Consider the following 19584-nt stretch of genomic DNA (forward strand, 5'->3'; position numbering starts at 1 on the left):
CCCAAGGAAGATTAACATGAACCAGGAAATGCACTCTCACCCACAGTTATCAAGGGACAGATGGGCTCCAGGGAGGCTGAGAGCAGGGAGGCAGCAGAGCAAGGAAGCCAGGCTGGACTGTGTGCTTTGCCAGGGCAGGGGACTGCGGGTGGGAACTTACTGTCATTTCTAGTCAGGGTTGATGGTGGGGGTAGGAGCGGGGCATGGGTCATCCAGGGAAAAAGACTTCATGACCATGTACTCTGAAGTGCAGAGTGGTCAAGTTGCCCTTTAGGGACCCATCCAACTCTAAGACTCCACATGCCATTTAGGTCAATAAAAACCAAAATAATAGTGTAACATGCAAGTGGCTGCCATACTGGAATCAACCATTGTCTAAGCCAAGCAAAGCTCTCATCGGAATGGTTTTTCGGGTTTCACTGAACCCACTTTGAATCTCAGTGGCCCCAGTAGACATGGTACATACCTAAGTGACCATCTGTCCTTTAGGTGACAACTCCACTCCCTGGGGACCCTTAACTCCCACTGATTCTAGATTTGTTATATCTCTAGAATCTTTAGAAATCTTGTTCTGTCTTCTGCTGTGATGGAAGGAGGCACAGGAAGAAATCTAAGGCTAAACACAAGGTTTCTTACTTGTATTTGACTCCTGCCAAGTGAAGAAAGAAGCAAACATGTTCCCCAAAGTCCAGGAGGCTGCTGGGTCTTATCCCCTCTCTCCTGCACTCTGGACGCAGACCAGCCAAAGCTATTGTCTTCCCCCCACCCCCGCCAGGCACTCAAACTCCCATTGTCCTGAGAGTTGTCATTCTCACCACAACTCTCTCTTAGCTCTTTCTGTTTCACTGCCACCCTGTACAGGACCCACACTTTGCCCTCTGTTCCTCTCACTCTACACCCTCCCTGGGTGATCATAGCCTCAGCCATCCCCAATACTTCACTGAACCCTTCCTTCAAGCCTATGTTAATCACCTACTCAGTGCCTAACCCTGTATTAACTGTGAAGAATGCAGAAATGACCAACAAGCATTTATTCAAGAAATATGTATTGATACTCCCAATATGTGTGACCAACTGTTTTAGAGGCTGAATAAGACACCATGGAGCTTACTACCATGGAGCTCATAGGTTGCTGGGTTAGACAGAGAGATCATAAAAAAATCACAGAAGTCAGTGATAAATAACATAGTTGTGGAAGCCCAGAGTGGGAACCTAAGTGAAGTACTAACTCAGTCCAAGGGTCAAGGGAGGTATGTGGAAGGAGGTGACACATAAGCCAGGGCCTCCCTGGGACCAAGGACCACTGAAAGAGAAGAGGCAACAACTACTGCTTGTTCCACTCCTTCCTCTCCTGGTATTCCCAGGAATCCTGTGACTTTGGGGGAGGTAGTAAAGGAGGGGCAATACAGCCTATGCACACAGTCAAAAGTGTATTTTTTTTAATTAAATTTTTTTTTAACATTTATTTATTTTTGAGAGACAGAGACAGAGCCCAAGTGGGGGACGGGCAGAGAGAGAGTGAGACACAAAATCCAAAGCAGGCCCCAGGCTCTGAGCTGTCAGCACAGAGTCTGACACAGGGCTTGAACCCACACACCGTGAGATCACTACCTGAGCTGAAGTCGGATGCCTAACCAACTGAGACACCCATGCACCCCCAAAACTGTCTTTAAAATCAACTCTCCGGACCTTACATCCTACAAGAATTCCCTACACAATCAATGACCCTGCAGGGCCCGCCTCTGTTTAAACCTATTTAATAACATCAAGCTCAGCCCCTTCATCCCACTCAAAGACAACTGTTCAAAATGTAAAAGAAAGACTATCTTTAAGGTCTATGAAAAACAAGTCCATATATAGACTTTACTCATTCCAGTTCATTTTTTATAACTCAACAGGTGAACTAAAGTGACCTCACAGTGAACAGTTCATTCTCAGTGAGCAGAGGGCAGAATTCAAAAAAAGGTAACAGAATGAAGACAAGGGCCAAGCCCAGCAAAGGGAGGTGGAGGTCCTGCAGAGCCAGCTACACTCCCATCTCTAGAAAGAGCCCTAGGGTCTCCCACAACTTGGAGAATTGCTAGAAAACTGCCTTTTTCAAGCCAGGAATTCTACAAAGGAGAATGTAACATGGCCCAGTTTCAGAAAAACCACACCTTAAGCTCTGAGTTTATTATCTTGGGTTTTGGGGACCTGGGTGAACTGCAAATCTTCTTTTTTGGACTCTTTCTAATCATGCATCTTGTCACCCTAGCAGGGCACACAACTATTGTGCTCATCACCCTCGTTGACTCCTGCCTCCAGACCCCCATGTATTTCTTCCTTCGCAATCTGTCCACCATTGAAATTTGCTATATATTGGTGATTGTCCCTAACATGCTGGCCAATTTCCTGTCCAGGAGCCAGCGGATGTCCTTCCTGGGCTGTGCCTTGCAAATGCACCTCTTCATCGCCCTCGGTGGCGCAGAGTGTTTCCTCCTGGCCATGATGGCCTATGATCGTTTTGTGGCCATCTGCAACCCCCTGCGCTACACAATCATCATCACCCGGGCCGTCTGTCTGCAGATGCTGACTCTGGCATGCATCAGCGGCTTTGCACTCTCACTCGCCCTTACTACACTGATATTCCTACTGCCCTTTTGTCAGTCCCATGAGATCAATCATTTTTTCTGTGACATCCCTGCTGTGCTATTTCTGGCCTGCTCAGACACAAGAGCCAATGAGGTTGCAGTCTTCTTCGTCTGCATGCTCATCCTGTTGATTCCCTTCTTGCTGATTCTGCTCTCCTATGCATTCATTATTGCTGCCATCCTCAGAATCCACTCAGCTGAGGGAAGGAGCAAAGCCTTCTCCACCTGTGCTGGGCACCTGCTGGTCTCTGTTCTGCACTATGGCTGTGCAATATTCATCTACATTCGCCCCAAGTCATGCTACACCCCAGAACAGGACAAAGTTGTGTCCTTAATCTACACCAATGTAACTCCGATGCTCTACCCTATGATCTATAGCCTGAGGAACAAGGAAGTTAAGGGTGCCCTCAGGAGACTTCTGAAGAGCTATAACCAGATGAAGCACCAACCCAATGCAAGGTGAAGGGAAAGATGGGGTCTGCCAGAACTAACTTGGACCCCTTTCAAGAATCCAGATGGTCATCCCACAGCACACCTTGTGGCTCCACTCCTCTCTCTGAGGGCTGCTTCATGGTTCTGTGCACCTGGACCTTACTGCCCCCTTTCTTGTGTTCAGAGAGATAGAATGAATCCTAAGGCTTTCCAAAATGTGGAAGTTCTGGGGTATTTGTGGATGTTTCACTGTTCCTTCATGGACAATTGCATCTATCATCTGGAGCACTGTAAGAGACAAAGACACTGATGGAAAGAAGGTCATGACCTGACCCAAACAAAACATTAAAGCAACCACTTCTCTGGCCAAAGAGCTAGCAGTAACAAAAACACAAGGAGCTCCCAACTCCAAACTACGTAAAGTAAAACAGTAGAAAGGCAGAGCCAACCCTGAAGTTGAATCCCACATCAGAAAATAACCTGGAGATCACCTGGATCAGCAGCACCACCGGAGGCCTGTAATGTGCCCCATCTTCATGACATTTTGCACCCTCACTAAGGCATTTTACAATCTGCCCCCCTTCTGGCCTCTGGGCCAGCTGACTCCTTCTCACCCTTCAATGCCACTTATTCCTGGCAGCCTGTGCACACTGCCTCTCCTCTAACCCAACCTGCCAGGCTTAGGTAGGTGCCCCTCCTCTTTGGCCCCGCATGCTTACTCATCACGTAGTACTGAAGTGGTTTGTCTGTTTCCCTGACCAGTCTTAGACTCCTTGAAGGCAAGAATTATGATTAATTTCTGTCACTCCAAAACCTGGTACATCATAGGTGTTCAACAAGAAGTAATTGAACTGTGAACCCCCATGAGCTTTGGTATAGGAATATCTTCAGACCCCAGATGCTAACAGAATTAAAGCCTTCAATATTTTGCTGAGCTGAGGCCTCTGTGATTCAGGGACTCAGGTCAGGTGTAATAATCCCCAAAAAAGTGTTTACTGGTGCTACTTCCACACCACACGCTGAGATAAATGCCATAGATCCCTGTGTTCCCCTCCATCACAACACTTAGGAATAATTCTTGAATGAATGAATGAATGAATGAGCACCTTGTATGTACCAGGCACTGGGCATGGGACTTGGGGTACAGAAAAGCATAAGACATTGTCTATGCCCTCAAGGAGCTCACAAATTAGCCTGTGGGATTAGGCACCAAAACAACTTGTTTTAATGCAGTGGTTACAAACCATTCATAGGAAGAAGTGACTAGTCCCACCATGAAATCTATGAACACCCACATGCTGTTAAAAAGGTCAGGAAGGAGGGGGCCTAGGACCCTGATGACCCTTCATTGGACAACTAAACCAACATCATCACCACCTCCCTCTAGACTTCATGTTCAGTCAACAATACATTTCCTTATACTTTAAGCCCATAAAGCATTCTTAACTGATGCACAGAAAAGCATCATGAGCATCAGTTATTTCCACCCTTGCCTGCTCTCCTCAGTTAACAGCTCTGACCACTTTGCTTATCATGCCTAGGTGATTACCCCATCTTCTACCACAAAAAGACCCTCAGAGCCACCAGAGGGGCACTCCTCAATGAGAGCAACAGAACTTGAAGGGCAGGAACCATGTGGATCATGTTTCTAGTGCCTGGACCAACTTGCTCTTTGGTCAGTGTGACTGGAAGTCACTGAGGGAAGATGTTGACAACACAGAAGAATCCACTAAAGGCTCTTCCCAGGAGCTTACAGACCAGCAAATTCCTGGGGATAGATAGTCCAGGGCTATCAGTGTTATGCTGAGAGAGGAGTCCATGTTGCTATCAAATGAAGCGATACTATTCCACACCTCCTGAGATTGTGGTGAGGATTGCAAGGGACAGGCATGAAAAGCGATGCTTAGACCAGCCCGTGGGCTACAGAGTGCCAAATTCATGGTAGCAAGGATTAGCCACATCTTAAGCAGTACTGGGCCCCTCCACATTACCACAATGCTAAATGAAACCCATGTGGCTCCTGAGAGGGGGAGAGACTGTGGCTGATGTCACCCGCTCCAATCCCACCTGGGCCCTGGACCTCAGGGACCTGCAATGCCCTTATAAAAAGCTGTGTGGTCACCCCTTTATTTGGACAAGTTTGGGTGGGTGCTTCTTCTTCTATCACTTCAAGAAACATTAACTCCCACATCTCTCTCCCCAAAAATCTTTCCCTACTCTCAAAATAAACTAGTGAAATGTTGACAAGTGTTAGAGCTGGGTGAAGGGAAGGTGGGGGTTTTTTTAATACTATTCTCTCTCCTGTGTGTAATGTGTAACTTCCATAATAAAGAGTTTTAAAAGGTAAAGGAACTGATGAGTCTCCATTGCCCAAGCAGTCCCCTTGCTTTGAATGCTCTCTCACATCTTTGCCATGTATCTAACCTCCATTCTTCCTTGAAGGCACAGCTCAAATACCATTTAGTCCACGACCCATTTTGATTACTGCCTTGGTCCTGTTTCCATTGAAGGCAAGTGTAATGATAATGTCGCTGACAGCAGTACAGCCTCATGTTCCCGTCCACCATGGCCTTGTTATGTGTGAAAGAAAGAAGTGACTGCGCCAACCCAGGCAGCTGTGCGCATGCACACAATACACACACACACACACACACACACACTCACACGCACACGCACATGCAGCCTGGGGGCAGAGGGGCAAAGACAGGAAGTCCCACCACTCCAGGCAGCACACAGTATCCTAGGGAGGAGGGACACATCTGAGACCACAGGGTGTGGGGCAGGGAGTGGTCAGGGGCGAAATGACCCTACACACCTCAGTGGTCTGGGGGGTGGTGGTGTTCCCAGAGGGAAGGAGCCATGGAATCTGTATGGTGAGAGACAATGCACACTTGGCCTAAGGTGGCCTGGGAAGGGTGGCTATGATACACTTACAGGGATTGATGGGGGTGCATAAGATGAGAGCATGAGTGGCTGTGGGAACACCTGTCATCAAGACAGGAAAAGGAGACAGAAGACTTTGGAGAGCAGGGGAAATATAGTGAGGCTGGTTGGAGGCTAGTTGGGTTACAGGCACCTACAGGAGTTTATGTGCCTAGTTTATGTGGCTATACTGACTTGAAGCCCAGGAATTCAAGAAAAATGTTGAGTATCTGGCAACTGGCAAAGAGATCAATGTTGATTTAATCACCACTTTCTTTGAATGTGTACGCCCTGGCCCTGCCACCTCTTACCCATAGTCATCACAGATTGTGCCTACTGTCTTTTTAAATATATTTACTACATTCCAAGCAAGTCTTCTATGATTCAGAAACATGAATGCTGTGACTGCTACACAGCAGAGGTGGCCAGGCCAGCACCGGCACTAGAGAGAAGAGGGCTGTGAAGTGCTGAGCCCTCCTGAGTATCTGGCTGTGCGTGCATGGTTTTTGTATTCACAGACATATGGGATTGTATATGGGAGTGCCTGGAAGAGGTAGAAAAGCAACATATTTCTTCATGTAATATTGATGAAATGCTGATGAACCAAGCTATCACTTGTGCCCTGGAGAATAACTTTCCAAGTAGGATGAGCATTATGTGTGCAATTTACAAAGGATGCTTTTTGGAATGGCTCAAAGTCTGTGTGCACTGGCCCCGAGGTGGTTAGCCTGGGCCTGAGATCTGGTGACTTCAGGGAATTCATCACAACCCTCCTAATTGCATCAAGAAAAGGTGCCAATTAGAAGCACTTTCAAAGGAAAGATTGGCCTCCAAAGAATTGAACAAAACTACTAAAACTTCAACAAAGTAGTTCACTTGGGAACTAATTAGAAGTTTTGCTGAACAACAATTACTGAGTAACTTTCTTAATTTGTGTTCTGCTTACCAAGGTAATCCATGCTCACTGTAGAAAATAAAGAAAATATGGGCAAGTTTGGAGAAGAAAATAACAATCAATTATTTCACGTACTAAAAACAACCACAATGAAAATGTTGGTGTCTTTCAGAATGAGATGAGATCATTCATATTTCATGCTTAGAACACAGACTAATCACCCAATAATTGTGGCTGTTATTATTATTCCATTGTTGGTAGGCTTAGAGAAGTCTTCCCCATTCAGAAAGCGAATAAAGCTCATCTAAACTTTCTTCTGCTATTTCTTATTTATCTTATTGTGTGTATAATACACAAATGCTTTCTCCTTATAAGCAATTGGTATAATACAGAAAAACACAGCGCAAGCGTGGGTGTGGTCACACACTTCCATTTACCAGCACTGTCTCACTTACATTCAAAGTATTTCTTGAATTCATCAACTTTTCCCCTTTTCCACTGCTGAAATACTAGTTCAAGCCATCATCATCTCTCTCCTGAAAGCTATTGACACTAAAGTTACTGGTTTCTGAATTCACCACAGTCCCCCTCAAATACAGTTTCCAGATTGATCTTGAAACATAAATTAGATAATTTTACTGCCTTTCTTGATGCCTTCCTATGCCTTCCATTGCACTTGAAGCTAAAATCCATATTCATTACTGTGGCCCACCTCTTTCTCATCTAGGAACTGTTCTCTCACTGAGCTCCAGCTATCCTGATTATTCATGCATTTATTCCACAAATATTAACCGAATGTCCACTATTGCTAGGCACTAGGCCTGCAGTGGTGAACAATCCAGGCAGAAATTTCCACCTCATGGAGCTTACAGTCCTGCAAAAGCAGCAGACAATACATACGGTGAATAAATAGTATGTTAGATGGCAATGATTACTAAGGGAAAAGGAGCATGGAAGAGAGACAGGAGATAGGGGTGGGGGTTCATTTTAGTGACAGTAGCCAGGAACATCCTTGTTGAGGAGTAGACACTTGAGCAAAGACTTGAAAGAAGTGAAGGAGCAAACCTCATGGAAATGTGGGTAAGATAATATGAACAGACCTATAATAAGAGATTGAACCAATAATAAAAAAAATACCCATCAAATAAAAATACGTGACCAGGTAGCCTCACTGGAGAATTCTACCAAACACTTAAAGAATAATGAACATTGATCCTCCTCAAACTCAAAAAACAGAAGAGGAGGGAACGGCTCTTAACTCATTCTATGAGGCTGACATTACCCTGATACCAAAGCTAAGTAGAGACACCACGAAACAAACAAACAAACAAACAAACAAACAAACAAACTACAAGTCAATATCCCTTATGAATACAGATGCAAAAACCCTCAGCACAATACTAGCAAACTGAATCCAGCAACATATTAAAAGAATTACACAGACAGAATCACCAAGTAAGATTTGTTCTAGGAATGCAAGGGTGGTTCCATATGTGAAATCTACCAGGGAATCAATAAAACAAAGGGGAAAAAATCCCAATCATCTTAATTGGCGTAGACAAAGTTTTTGACAAAATCTAACAACGTTTCATAATGAAGACATTTACAAAAAAAAAAAAAAAACAACCCTAAGAATATAAGGGAACTTCCAAGACATGATAAAGGGGATTTATGAAAAACCCACAGCTAACATCATACTCAGTGGTGAAAGACTGAAAGCTTTTACTCTAAGATCAGGTACAAGAAAGGATGCCGACTTTCAACAGTGATTTTCAATGTTGTACTACAAGTTCCATCCAGAGCAGTCAGGCAAGAAAAAGAGGTAAAAGGCATCAAAAAAGTAAAACTATCTCTATTTGCAGAGGGCCCGATCTTATATATAGAAAGCCTCAAGGAATCCACAAAAAACTGCTAGAGCTAATAAATGAATTATGGAAAGTTTCAGGTTACAAGACCAACACGCAGAGATCAGTTGTTTTTCGGTACACCAGCAATGAACAATCTGAAGATGAAAAGAGGAAAATAATTCCCCCGACAATAGTATCAAAAGGGATAAAATACTTAGAAATAAATTTAACCAAGGAAGGGTAAGTGAGGATCATACGTGAAAACTATAAAACATTGCTGAAAGAAATTAAAGAAGACCTAAATAAATGAAAGACATCCCATTTAGGTTGTTGATTCATTTTGAGTCAATTTTTGCATATGGTGTCTGGCAGGGGTCCAACTTCATTCTTTTACATGTGGATACCCAGTTGTCCCAGCACCACTTGTTGAAGAGACTACTCTTTCCCCACTGAATGGTCTTGGCAGATGGCAGTACTACCCAAAGTGATCTAAAGATGCAAGGCAGTACCTATAAAAATTGCAACGGCTTGCTTTCTTTCTTTCTCAGAAAGAGAAATGTCGATCTTTGCATTCACGTGGAATTGCAAAGGGACATGATGAATCAAAACAATTTTGAAAAAAAGGAATAAGATGGGAGGACACACCCTTGCTGATTCCAAAACTTATTACAAAGCAACGGCAATCAAAGCAGTGTGGTATTGGCATATGGGGACACATATAGACCAAAGGAATAAAACTGAGAGTCCACATGGTGCCGGGAGGAGCATCAGAAGCTTCATCTATATGCTTGCACCTCCTACTCCAAACGCTCTGCTAAGGGCAAGACATGGCAGAGGCAGACACAGCTCATTTCCCCCTAAATAGAAAACCACCTAAGGATCTAAATTCATCCGGGAGCCCTTTGTCCATTTCCTTATTTTGTTCTGAGCATCGCATTCTACTCAAGGGGAATATCCCGCCCTTTCCACGGGAGATGCCACAAAGAAACGGGGAGAAATGAGTAGATGATAAGGTTGTTCAGATGGAGAAAAATACAGAATGGATATTCTGGGGTATGTGGCTAACAGAGACCTGAGGTAAGAAAATAAAATGGGGCTGTAAAGGCTGAAAAAGTGAGAAAAAGAGGAACAGAAAGAAGACGAAGATGATAAAGGAAATGACAAGGAGTCAAGGATGGCAATAATGGTTATTCTGTTGAAAAGGTTGGTTTTAATAGCGATTTTTTTGTCTCTAAGGCAGTTAACCCCCCATTACCAATCTCATAACTTTTAAAGTGAAAAAAAAAAGGAAATTCAAGACACCAGAGGATTTGCTTTTAATGTTTATGCTCTTCTTGTATACGCAACACCCTACTCTATGTGCCTTGACATAGTCTCGTCCTTTTGTGGCATTTTAAGCAGTTACTAAGCTTGCCTGGCACAGTGTGTGGAGGGGGGGGGTAGGGGGTGACACTGACTGGCCTGGAAAGGTACAGGAGGTTCTTGTTGGTCTTGGGATGGCAGGAGCTCTGGTTCAGGTGCATTTGATGTAGGCTCAATAAAGTAAACATTGTTCTGTTACAATCCTACAATTGACATTCATGAATTTTTTTTCTGTAAATATTCTTTTTCTTTTTTTAAGTCTTATTTATTTTGAGAGAGAGAGAGAGAGAGAAAGAGCGAGAGAGCGAGTGAGCAGAGGAGAGGCAGAGAGAGGGAGAGAGAATCCTAAGCAGGCTCTGTACTGTCAGCGCAGAGCCCAACTCAGGGCTCGATCTCACGAACCGTGAGATCACGACCTGAGCCGGAACCAAGTCAGACGCTTAACTCATCGAACCACCCAGGTTCCCCTGTCATATTCTTTTCAAAGGGGAGTGTGGTGCAGGTATGGGCATATTGAGACACAACAATGGGCTTGAGAGAAAGTCTAGAAAATGTCTCCAACGCATATGGGCAATAATTACATAGTGAAGTTGATGTTGAAGATCAGTAGGGAAAGGATGACTTGTTTAACGACGAAGGTGAATAACTGATTGTCAGAAAGCCGTTGTACCACCCCCACAACCCTCCCAGCTGGCCGCCATTGTACCTCAGCCCTGTCCCTTCCAGGGGTTGTGTTTCAGACCTGGAAGCATTTGATGGAGGATTGATAGCAAGGCAGGCCGGGGAAGAGGTATATGAATGGACTTCCAAGAATGGGTCCACATCGTGAGGAAACATTCATTCCTTGTGCATGTTCACCAAGGTGTACCCAGTACAGAGGGGGCTTTTGGTAATCAGGTAGATAAGACGACCCCTTCTGTGCATGGCAGTCAGCTTCTTTCCCCAGGGACCCCGGTTCTCTTTTTTAACACTTATTTATTTTTGAGAGACAGTGTGCGAGCGGGAGAGGGTCAGAAAGAGGGAGACAGAGGATCTGAAGCCAACTCCATGCAGTGAGCACAGAGCCCGACGTGCAGCTTGGACCCACGAGCCGCACTGTGAGATCATGACCCGAGCTGAAATCAAGAGATGGCCGCTTAACCGACTGAGCCAACCGGGCACTCCCTCCCCCCGTTGCCCCGATTCCGACTCAGTGGGCTCATGATAAAAGGAGCCATGGGGACAGAAATGGCCGTTATTCACGGGCTGAACAACATGGCCTTCACCTCGGCAAGACTGATCTGGGTATTATTACTGCTCCATGCCCCATCTACCAAAAACAGAGGCCCATATATGGTGTCATTCTTGAGAGAGATCACCCAGGCGATCTGCTGAAATGTTGACTACATCGGACCCCCTCCCTCATGCAGGGGGCAACAAGTTTTCCTTCCTGGAATAGTCTGTCTACATATGTACCTGCCCTCCCTGCTGACATGGTTTTGCCGGTAATGCTGTCCCTGGACATACCAAAGTCTCATTCACCGTCACAGTCTCCACAAAAAGGCTGCACTAAACTGACTTTGCAGCATTTCCCTGGCCATTTGGGGCTCCTTGTGCTCTTGCACCAACAAGCCAGAGGGGTTATTGCATTGGCTGGGGAGAGGTATCCTGGTGATCCAGAGGAGAGAGAGCCGCTGCCCTACATTGGGGTTGGGGAGAAGTGTGCCGGAGACCCACAGAATTTGGGGGGCGGGGGCATCTCCTGGTACCGCTACGTGGGAAGGTAAAGTTCAGCGGAAGATGGCAGTGAGTCCTTATGGCCCAGCAAGGGCTCAGCCCGCTTGGGAAAGAAGGCTTGGGTCACCCCATCCTCATGAGCTGGGATGTTGGCCGAGGGCAAAGGGAACGGGGAGGGAAAGGACAGCAGATAAAAGAAACAAAAAGTGCCAATGCGAGCCTCACGTCTAATGTAGAAGTGAGGACTGTAACCCTTAGGCCTGTTTGATTTCTTTGTCACTTTGCCCATCTTTTCATTTGGATCAGCTAATTTCCTCCTTGCCCCATGTTCCCTCTACTATTTTATTCCAGCTAAATTGGTGGAGGTGAACTTAATAATTTAGCCCACGGATTACAGGCTATCCACACGATTTTACGGATGGAGTAAAGATGCAATTAGCACCATCCAGAGATGGACAGGCTTTGAGTCTCTGCAGCCGTGGAGAGCGAGCATGCGCTCACGTTTTGAAGGACAGTGGCAACACGGCAGGAGGAGACCGTGGCTGCTATCATGCTTGCGGGAAAACTGACATACCGGGTTGATGTATACAAAGCACTTGAGAGAGAGCCTGGAACACAGGAAGCGTGAGCTACTGTGACGTCTTACGAGACGAGTGTTTTTGGTGCCAAGTAGCCATGGGGAAGATCTGTGCTGGATTCTGCAGCTTGACTCCACGTCCTCTATTCCAACCTTCCTCTAGTGAGCCACCTTTCCCTGCACGAGTGTTCTTACAGGTGTCTCTGTACCCTGATAGAAGAGAAACTGGGGCAGGGATGCCCGACACAGGCAAGGGGCAGCTGGCTGCCACCTGGGCGTGTCCCCTCAGGACTGAAGTCGGCTGCGCAGGAGTTTGGAGTTTTCCCACCACCTGCCGCGGGTGGGGGTCCGGGGCCCCTCCCACAGGCACTGACCACACCCCACACTCTGTCCTAGGGAAACGGGGCAGGGGCTAGGGACAGACCTCTCTCTCCTCCCCCTGCCATGACCTCGGGACCTGGAGGCTCAGCGTTCCTTCCATCCACCCCCCTGTGGGCCGGCCCAGAGACTTCTGGCCCAGAGACTCCTAGCGTGATGCTACATCCTAGTAGTGGGTGGGAGAAGGGGCACTTGGGAGGAAACGCCTTGATCCGGTGGGTGAGAGGGAGGGAGGGAGGGAGGGAAGGAGGGAGTCGTGCAGGGAAGAGGGGGTGCAGGGGACCGACCTCAGCCACGGTCCCCTTGGCCCTGAGGAGGCAGCCCAGGAGGTGGAGGGGCACACACAGCATGGAGGAGAGCGCGAAGCCCCAGCCCATGACCTCGCCCCACCACGGGTACACGTAGGTGTTGTTGTAGACGAGCGGCTTGTAGTACACCACGTTGAAGATAAAGATGCCCTGCGGGTGAGAACCCCCCCGCCACGCGCTCAGCCAGCGGCGGGCCCTCGGCACCCCTCCCCCGGCTCGGGCCTCCCCCGGCCCTTACCATGCAGACCAGCGGGGTGAAGAAGGACCAGCACCATTTCATCCAGGGGCAGGGGCGGTACCCGATCATGCAGGCGACGTTGTCCATGAAGCGGTCGGCTCCTGGGGCGAGCGAGGCGGGAGGGCTGGAGCCCGACACCCCACCACCCCTGCTCCGGCCCGCACCCCCAGCTCGCCCCGGGGCCCGGACCTACCGTACACCCAGGCGACCACCACGCACTCCCAGAAGGCCTGCCACAGCAGGGTCGTGCCGCTGGCCGAGTAGTAGTCAAACAGCTGGAAGACGTACATCCCGCCCTGGGGACGGAGCCGGGTCAGGGAAGGTGGCAGGCAGCGGGAGGCCTGGGGCGGCCCCCACCCCGCCCCCACTCACATCAGTCACCATGGAGAGGTCGATGACAAAGCAGAGGGCGCAGCAGAGGGCCACGGAGATCTCCCTTTGGAAACGGAAGTAGTAGGAGGCCGGGAGGAGGTCGAGCAGGCCGGTGATGAAGCCTTCCACACCTACAAACCGTGGCCGGGCACTCAGGCCACGCCCCTGCGGCCACCTGCCAGCCGTCCCCCCTGGCCCCGGGGCCTCCCCCACCCTCCCGGCACCCTCCGTCCTGTCCCCCCCCCCGCTCCGCCCCCCCCCCCCCCCCCCGCAAACCTGGCTGTCCAGGCCGAGCAGCACCAGCATGAAGAAAAACACGGCAGCCCAGAGGGGGGCCACAGGCATCAGCGTGACGGCCCGGGGGTAGGCGATGAAGGCCAGGCCGGGCCCTGAAGGGGGAAGCGGCAGGGTCTTGACACCTGTGTCTCGCGCCCGTGTTCCGTTCCGTCCGGCCTCGTCACTGCACGCCGCCCTCCCCTTCTCCCCTTCCCTGAGCTGCCAAACTGAGGCATGGCATGATGCCGGGGCGTGCGGTGGCTGGGGGCCTTTCCCCTCCCCTTGAGTCAAGGTGTTGCGGGGGAGGGGGCGGGGCTGAGCCCGCGAGAGCGGGGTGTCTGGCTTAGGCCCCAGGTCTTGCCGGCCGGCTGCCCTTGTGGTCACCGGTCACCGTTCACCCCGGAAAGCCCCTCCTCTCCCTCTGCAACACTCGGCCGAATGTGAGGGGCTCAGCCCAGGGCCCCGGGGAGGGATGCACGGACGGAAGGACCAGATCTCGAGGCCCCCCCGTGGCCCGGCCCGCGAGGCTCCGGCTCGGGGCCGACGGGAACAGCTGTGCCTCGCAGCTGCTCGGCAGGCCTCCCTCGGCCCCGAGTGACGGGACAAGCAAAGTGAATCTGTCTCTCGTTTCCCAGAACGTCTGTGTGCACGTGTGTTCGCGGATGGGGTCTGTTAGGACGGAAGGCCGGGCGGAGGGGTCGGGGTCCTCACCTGATTCCGCCACCTTGGAGATGTGCACGCCCTGCTCTGTGGCCATGAAGCCCAGGATGGAGAAGACCACGAAGCCAGCGAAAATGCTGGTCCCGCTGTTGATGAGGGCCAGGATGATGGCGTCCCTGGGGGCAGAGGGGCCGCGGGGACTGGTCAGGCCACCTGCTGCCCGCGGACGCGCGTCGGGGGCGGGGGGCGGCCTGCGGCACCTACTTGTAGCAGTTGTTGTTGAAGCGGTTGTAGCTGCCCAGCGCCGTGAGGGCGCCCAGGCCGATGGCGTAAGAAAAGAAAATCTGGGTCCCGGCATCTATCCACACCTGGAGATAGACCAGGGCGGGGAGGAGGTGAAGGGCCCTGCCGGCCTGGCCCGCCCCTTGTCCCGTCCAGCCCACCACCCCCTCACCTGAGGGGACCCCAGCTTCGACCAGTCAGGCTTGAGATAGTAGATGATGCCATCCAGGGCGCCGGGCAGCAGCACTCCCCGCACCAACAGCACGACGAGGACCACGCAGGGGAAGGTAGCCGTAAAGTACACGATCTGGGGCGGGGGGGGGGGGAGGGGACGGGGGGGACCTGCTCAGAAGGGGCCCTGCGGCCCTGCCTCCCCACTTAGGGGCTCCAAGCCTCAGCAGGGGGGCAGGCGGACCACACTCCCCCCACTGTGGTACGGTCCGCTCCGAGGTCAAGCGGGAGGCCAGCCTGCAGCACCCCCTTCTACTCCTCAGAGCCTGGGCTCCTCCCGAAGGAAGCGGGGTGCTCAGCTGGCCATCGGCCGTCCCCGCAAGGACAGGTCAGCTGTAGAGAGGGAGGGCGGAGGCAGGACCTTCCCCGGGTGGGGAGCAGGACATCGGCCTGGAGGCAGGTCCCATGCCTCCTGTGGTTCTCTGCACAGAGGCAGGGTCCTGGGCAGGACGGGAGTGGACTGGGCCGGCCGGAGACAGAGGCGACAGCGAGGTGACCGCGAAGACCTCTGCCTCCGTCCCACCCTCAGCAGAGCAGGACAGGTAGGCAAGGGAGGGCCACGGGCCGGGTCCCCCCAGGCTGGCCGCAAAGCAGAGAGTGAGGAAGTAGTGAGTGAGGAAGAGAGGGAAACTGGGGCGGGGTTGCCCGACACAGGCAAGTTCAGCTGGCGGTCGCCTGGGCCTGTCCCCTCAGGACGGGAGGCGGCTGGGCTGGAGTTTGGAGGTTGCGGAGGACTACCCGGGCACGCGTGGGAAATCCACCGGGCTGGGTTCAAGGACCTGCCCCCGCCTCAGGCCCTGGCCCGGTCACCTCGCGTGGCGGGGTGCCCCGGCCCCCCCCCCCCCCCGGCGGAGACACCCCTTCTCCCCACCGGCCATGCTGCCCCCACCCCTGCCATCATCACCCACCCCGACCCGCCCGCCTCCAGCTGTACCTTTCCTGTTGACTTGACCCCCTTGCAGACACAGAAGTAGGCCAGCACCCAGCAGGCCGGCAGACACAGGGTCACCTCCCAGTTGAGGGCCCCTGGCACGTCCAGCCCCCCACCCCCGAGAGCCGCAAGACTTTGTTCCTGGGGGAGGGACAGCCCGTCAGGGCTGCCGCAGCAGAGGGCAAAGCGACCGGGGAGCTGTCGCCGGGGCGGTGCTCCCCCGTGCCGCTGCCCTCGGGTCCAGCTGGGCCCCCCTGGGCCCCCGGGCCCCCGGCCCAAGCCCGCAGCCATTGCGGTGTGGGAGGCGGGAGTCCGGCAGCCCGTGAGCCCCCGGCCGGAGGCCGGTCGCGCCCTCGGCGGTGTACCCTCCCCCAGGCTGGCAGGCACTGGGGGACTGACGGCGCCCGGGACCGAGAAATGGTGAGGGAGCCAGGCCCGTCCCTTCCAGCTCCCCTAGGGGCCGCGCCGGGCGTGCTCCCTGAGGACAGGCAGGGCCTGGGAGTGGCCCCTGCTCGGCATCCCGCGTCGGCCCCCCCCACCCCCCGCCCCCGGGGACGGGTCCCGGCACACGCAGACCCGAGCCGTACGGGGAGCCCACGGACAGGGACAGGCACGGTGCTGCCCAGAAGCGCCTGAGCGCGGCCCACGCCTCGATGCCCGGGACCCGGGCGGGCGGCGGTCAGCCGGCTGCTCGCACGTGCGCCCGGCTGGCGCCTGCGCAGACACACGCTTGGGGGGAGGGGCGGGCCGGGCCGGAAACAGTCACGTGCCAGTGGCCTACAGGAGGGGATTCTGGGCATTAGCCTCGGGCCGGTTTGTGCACGTGCGCGGGGAGCGCAGGTGACGTCACCCGCTTCCCGAGGGAGCCTCGTTAGTTCGTTCGTTCGTTCGTTCGTTCCCTCGGCGGTTCAGCTGAAGTCCAGGCCGGGGAACCATGGAGGCCACAGATGGAGGCGCAGGCGGTGGGGCCGGCGGTCCCGAGGGTCAGCGTGGCCCGGGAGACCCCGGTGTCCCAGATGGCCCCGGAGGCCACGAGGGCCCCGGCGGCGGCGGAGGTGGTGAGGGAAAGGAGTGTGCCGCGGCCGGTGCGGCCCCGCGGGTCGCGCAGGCGCCATGTGCTCCCGTCCCGGGCGCAGCTGCCGTGCCAGGGCTTGGCAGACACCCTTTGCCGGGACCCGGTGGGCACGGCGGGCCCACAGCCGGAGGGCCGGGGAGCCAGCCGCTGCAGTTGTATCCTCTTGGCCGAGTGGCGGGTGGCCGGGGCGATGGGCCCAGAGGAGGCGACGGGGCGGGGAGCGGAGGGGAGGGGGTTCAGCCTGGGGGTCCAGGGCAAGGAGGGGAGGGGGGGACCGGGGCACCAGAGGGACCGGCCCGGGGGGCGGATGGGCCAGGGGTGGCCGGGAGGGGTGGCGGGGAGAGGCGGCCTGATGGACCAGGAAGGAGGGGAGCGGACCTGAGAGGATGGAGAGGGGGGAGAGTGGCCGTGGGGAAAGCAGGCCTCGGAGTGGTCAGGACGCCTGAGGCAGCGACGCGATCGGTTTTCGATGATGCCTTAACCGAATGGCTACCAGCTACGTCACCATGCCTTTCCCGTCACCCACGGAGGCACAGGTGGCCCACCAGTGTCTGGCGACACAGGGCCAGCCCCAGGTCGGGGCAGTTCGGAAGGAGTTCACGGTATTCGGCAACGTCCTAATTATGTTAGTTCCAAACGGGTCCCTCGTGGGGGGTGGTGTCAGGTCGCTAGGGCCTATCTCCTGAGGGCCGTTCTAATAGTGAATTGGAGACACCAAAGGTTAGGTCCAAAGAGGTAGGTGTGGCACCCTGAGCCTGCGGCCACCTGAGGTGGGGGGCAGAGAGATAGGGGCAAGAGTGATGACATTTCATTTGGATTTTCTTTTTCCCTCACTTTTAGCCAACTGACTGCCGAAGACCCTGGCCAACTCCAGGTTTCCATCGCCTCCTGTCTTGACCAGCTTTCCCTGTTGGTTTGGACCATGCAGCGCTTCCTGCCCCCGTTTTTCAGATTGCCGGAGCCAGGCAAAAGGGGCTAATTGTAACCTAGCGTCCCTTCCTTCCCTAGGGCGTCCATTCCGATGCTGGTTGCCGCTTTATTACGGGGGTCTAATTGTTTGTATTGGACTTTGGGCCTTGTTTTTCCCTATTGCTGGAGGAGGGGCGTTCTTACAGCAGAAAATAAAACTATTTTTCCGCATCTGAGTGTATTTTCAGCTACTGTGTCAGAGCAAGGGGAGAGGGCAGAGAGAGAGAGAGAGAGAGAGAGAGAACCCAAGCAGTTCCTGCGCTGTGAGTGCAGAGCCCGACGCAGTGCTTGAACCCACCAACCGTGAGATCATGACCTGAGCCGAAACCGACTCAGGTGCTTAACTGACTGAGCCACCCAGGCGGCCCTCGTTGATTAATTTTTCAATTGGAATAGTCATATTTTACTTATTGATTGGTGAATGCTCTTTATATACAAGAGATACCAAATCTTGGCCAAAGTAATTGAAAATACTTTCCTTCCTCATTGCTTCACTGAATTCTTGTTTATAGTTCTTTTCCGTACTGGAGGGTTTTTAACTTTTTCTTGTATTTAAATATGAAGTTTATTGTCAAATTGGTTTCCATACAACACCCAGGGCTCATCCCGACAGGGGCCCTCCTCAATACCCATCACCCACCCTCCCCCCCATCAACCCTCAGTTTGTTCTCAGTTTTTAAGAATCTCTTATGTTTTGGCTCCCTCCCTCTCTAACCTCTTTTTTTTTTTTAATGTATGCAAGTGGTACATTTTTGTCATTATGATTTTTGTAGTTTATGTCCAAGGGAAAGCCATCCCCACTGTAAAATTATAAAATTTGTCCCTCATGCCATCTTCTAGTACTTTGAGATGTTAACACACAAGGAATTTATTGTGGTGTGAAAGATGACATTGGTCTAATTTTGTCCCCTTCCCCCCAAGGTTCCTCAGGTGTCTCAATGTCATTTATTGACTAATCCATATGTCTCCGCTGAATTGAAATGTCGTCTTCACCAGGGTCTAAACCTGCATCTTCATTTCTTCTTGCACATTTGTTTCTCCAGCAAATTTGGGCTAGGTGATCTGGGATGGCCTCTCTGAGGAAACGGCCTGAAGGATACAGTAGAGAAAGTTGGGATTGGTGTGGGAGAAGGGACAGACAGAGACAGAGGAAGACAGACAGACCGGCCGACAGAGAGATTTGATTGGCTCAGCTTGGATTGCCCTTCGAAGGGCGCAGGGAGAAACATGAGGACAAGAACGAGATGAGAGAGAGAGAGAGGTTAGGGCATCAGTGGATTAGAGGACTGTTGCACTGGGGATACTGGAGCATTTGGGGTTTTCTTCTTTCGTTAAGAAAAACCTATTATAAATAATACTACTATGAATATTTTGTTTAAAAAGATTGTACAGGGGCACCTGGGTGGCTCAGTTGGTGAAGCGTCTGACTCTTGATTTTGGCTCAGGTCATGATCTCACAGTTCTTGGCATCGAGCCCTGCATA

At 52.0% G+C, this 19584-nt stretch overlaps 3 protein-coding genes across 3 annotated transcripts; 2 read left to right on the top strand and 1 right to left on the bottom strand.

Moving 5' to 3' along the window:
• The first annotated feature begins 2130 nt into the window (after window positions 1-2130).
• LOC106987596 (olfactory receptor 10V1-like) lies at window positions 2131-3093 on the top strand. The gene has a single exon (XM_015085889.1). It carries the CDS (start codon window positions 2131-2133, stop codon window positions 3091-3093), a length of 963 nt encoding a protein of 320 aa, XP_014941375.1.
• Window positions 3094-12653: 9560 nt separating this feature from the next.
• On the bottom strand, window positions 12654-16349 carry LOC128313770 (sodium- and chloride-dependent creatine transporter 1-like). The gene is made up of 9 exons (XM_053213941.1): window positions 16061-16349; window positions 15068-15202; window positions 14878-14981; window positions 14665-14789; window positions 13954-14066; window positions 13678-13842; window positions 13499-13601; window positions 13306-13406; window positions 12654-13217 (listed from the first exon to the last, which is right to left on the bottom strand). The coding sequence occupies exons 1-9, from the start codon at window positions 16346-16348 to the stop codon at window positions 12774-12776; spliced, it is 1578 nt and encodes a 525-aa protein (XP_053069916.1). The 5' UTR covers window position 16349; the 3' UTR covers window positions 12654-12773.
• A 642-nt stretch (window positions 16350-16991) lies between these two features.
• On the top strand, window positions 16992-18272 carry LOC113598145 (cancer/testis antigen 1-like). Its single transcript, XM_027055351.2, has 3 exons — window positions 16992-17287; window positions 17629-17757; window positions 17973-18272. The coding sequence occupies exons 1-3, from the start codon at window positions 16992-16994 to the stop codon at window positions 18109-18111; spliced, it is 564 nt and encodes a 187-aa protein (XP_026911152.2). The 3' UTR covers window positions 18112-18272.
• Window positions 18273-19584: the final 1312 nt, after the last annotated feature.

Source organism: Acinonyx jubatus, unplaced genomic scaffold (genome assembly GCF_027475565.1).
Source record: "Acinonyx jubatus isolate Ajub_Pintada_27869175 unplaced genomic scaffold, VMU_Ajub_asm_v1.0 scaffold_29, whole genome shotgun sequence".
NCBI lineage: Eukaryota > Metazoa > Chordata > Mammalia > Carnivora > Felidae > Acinonyx > Acinonyx jubatus.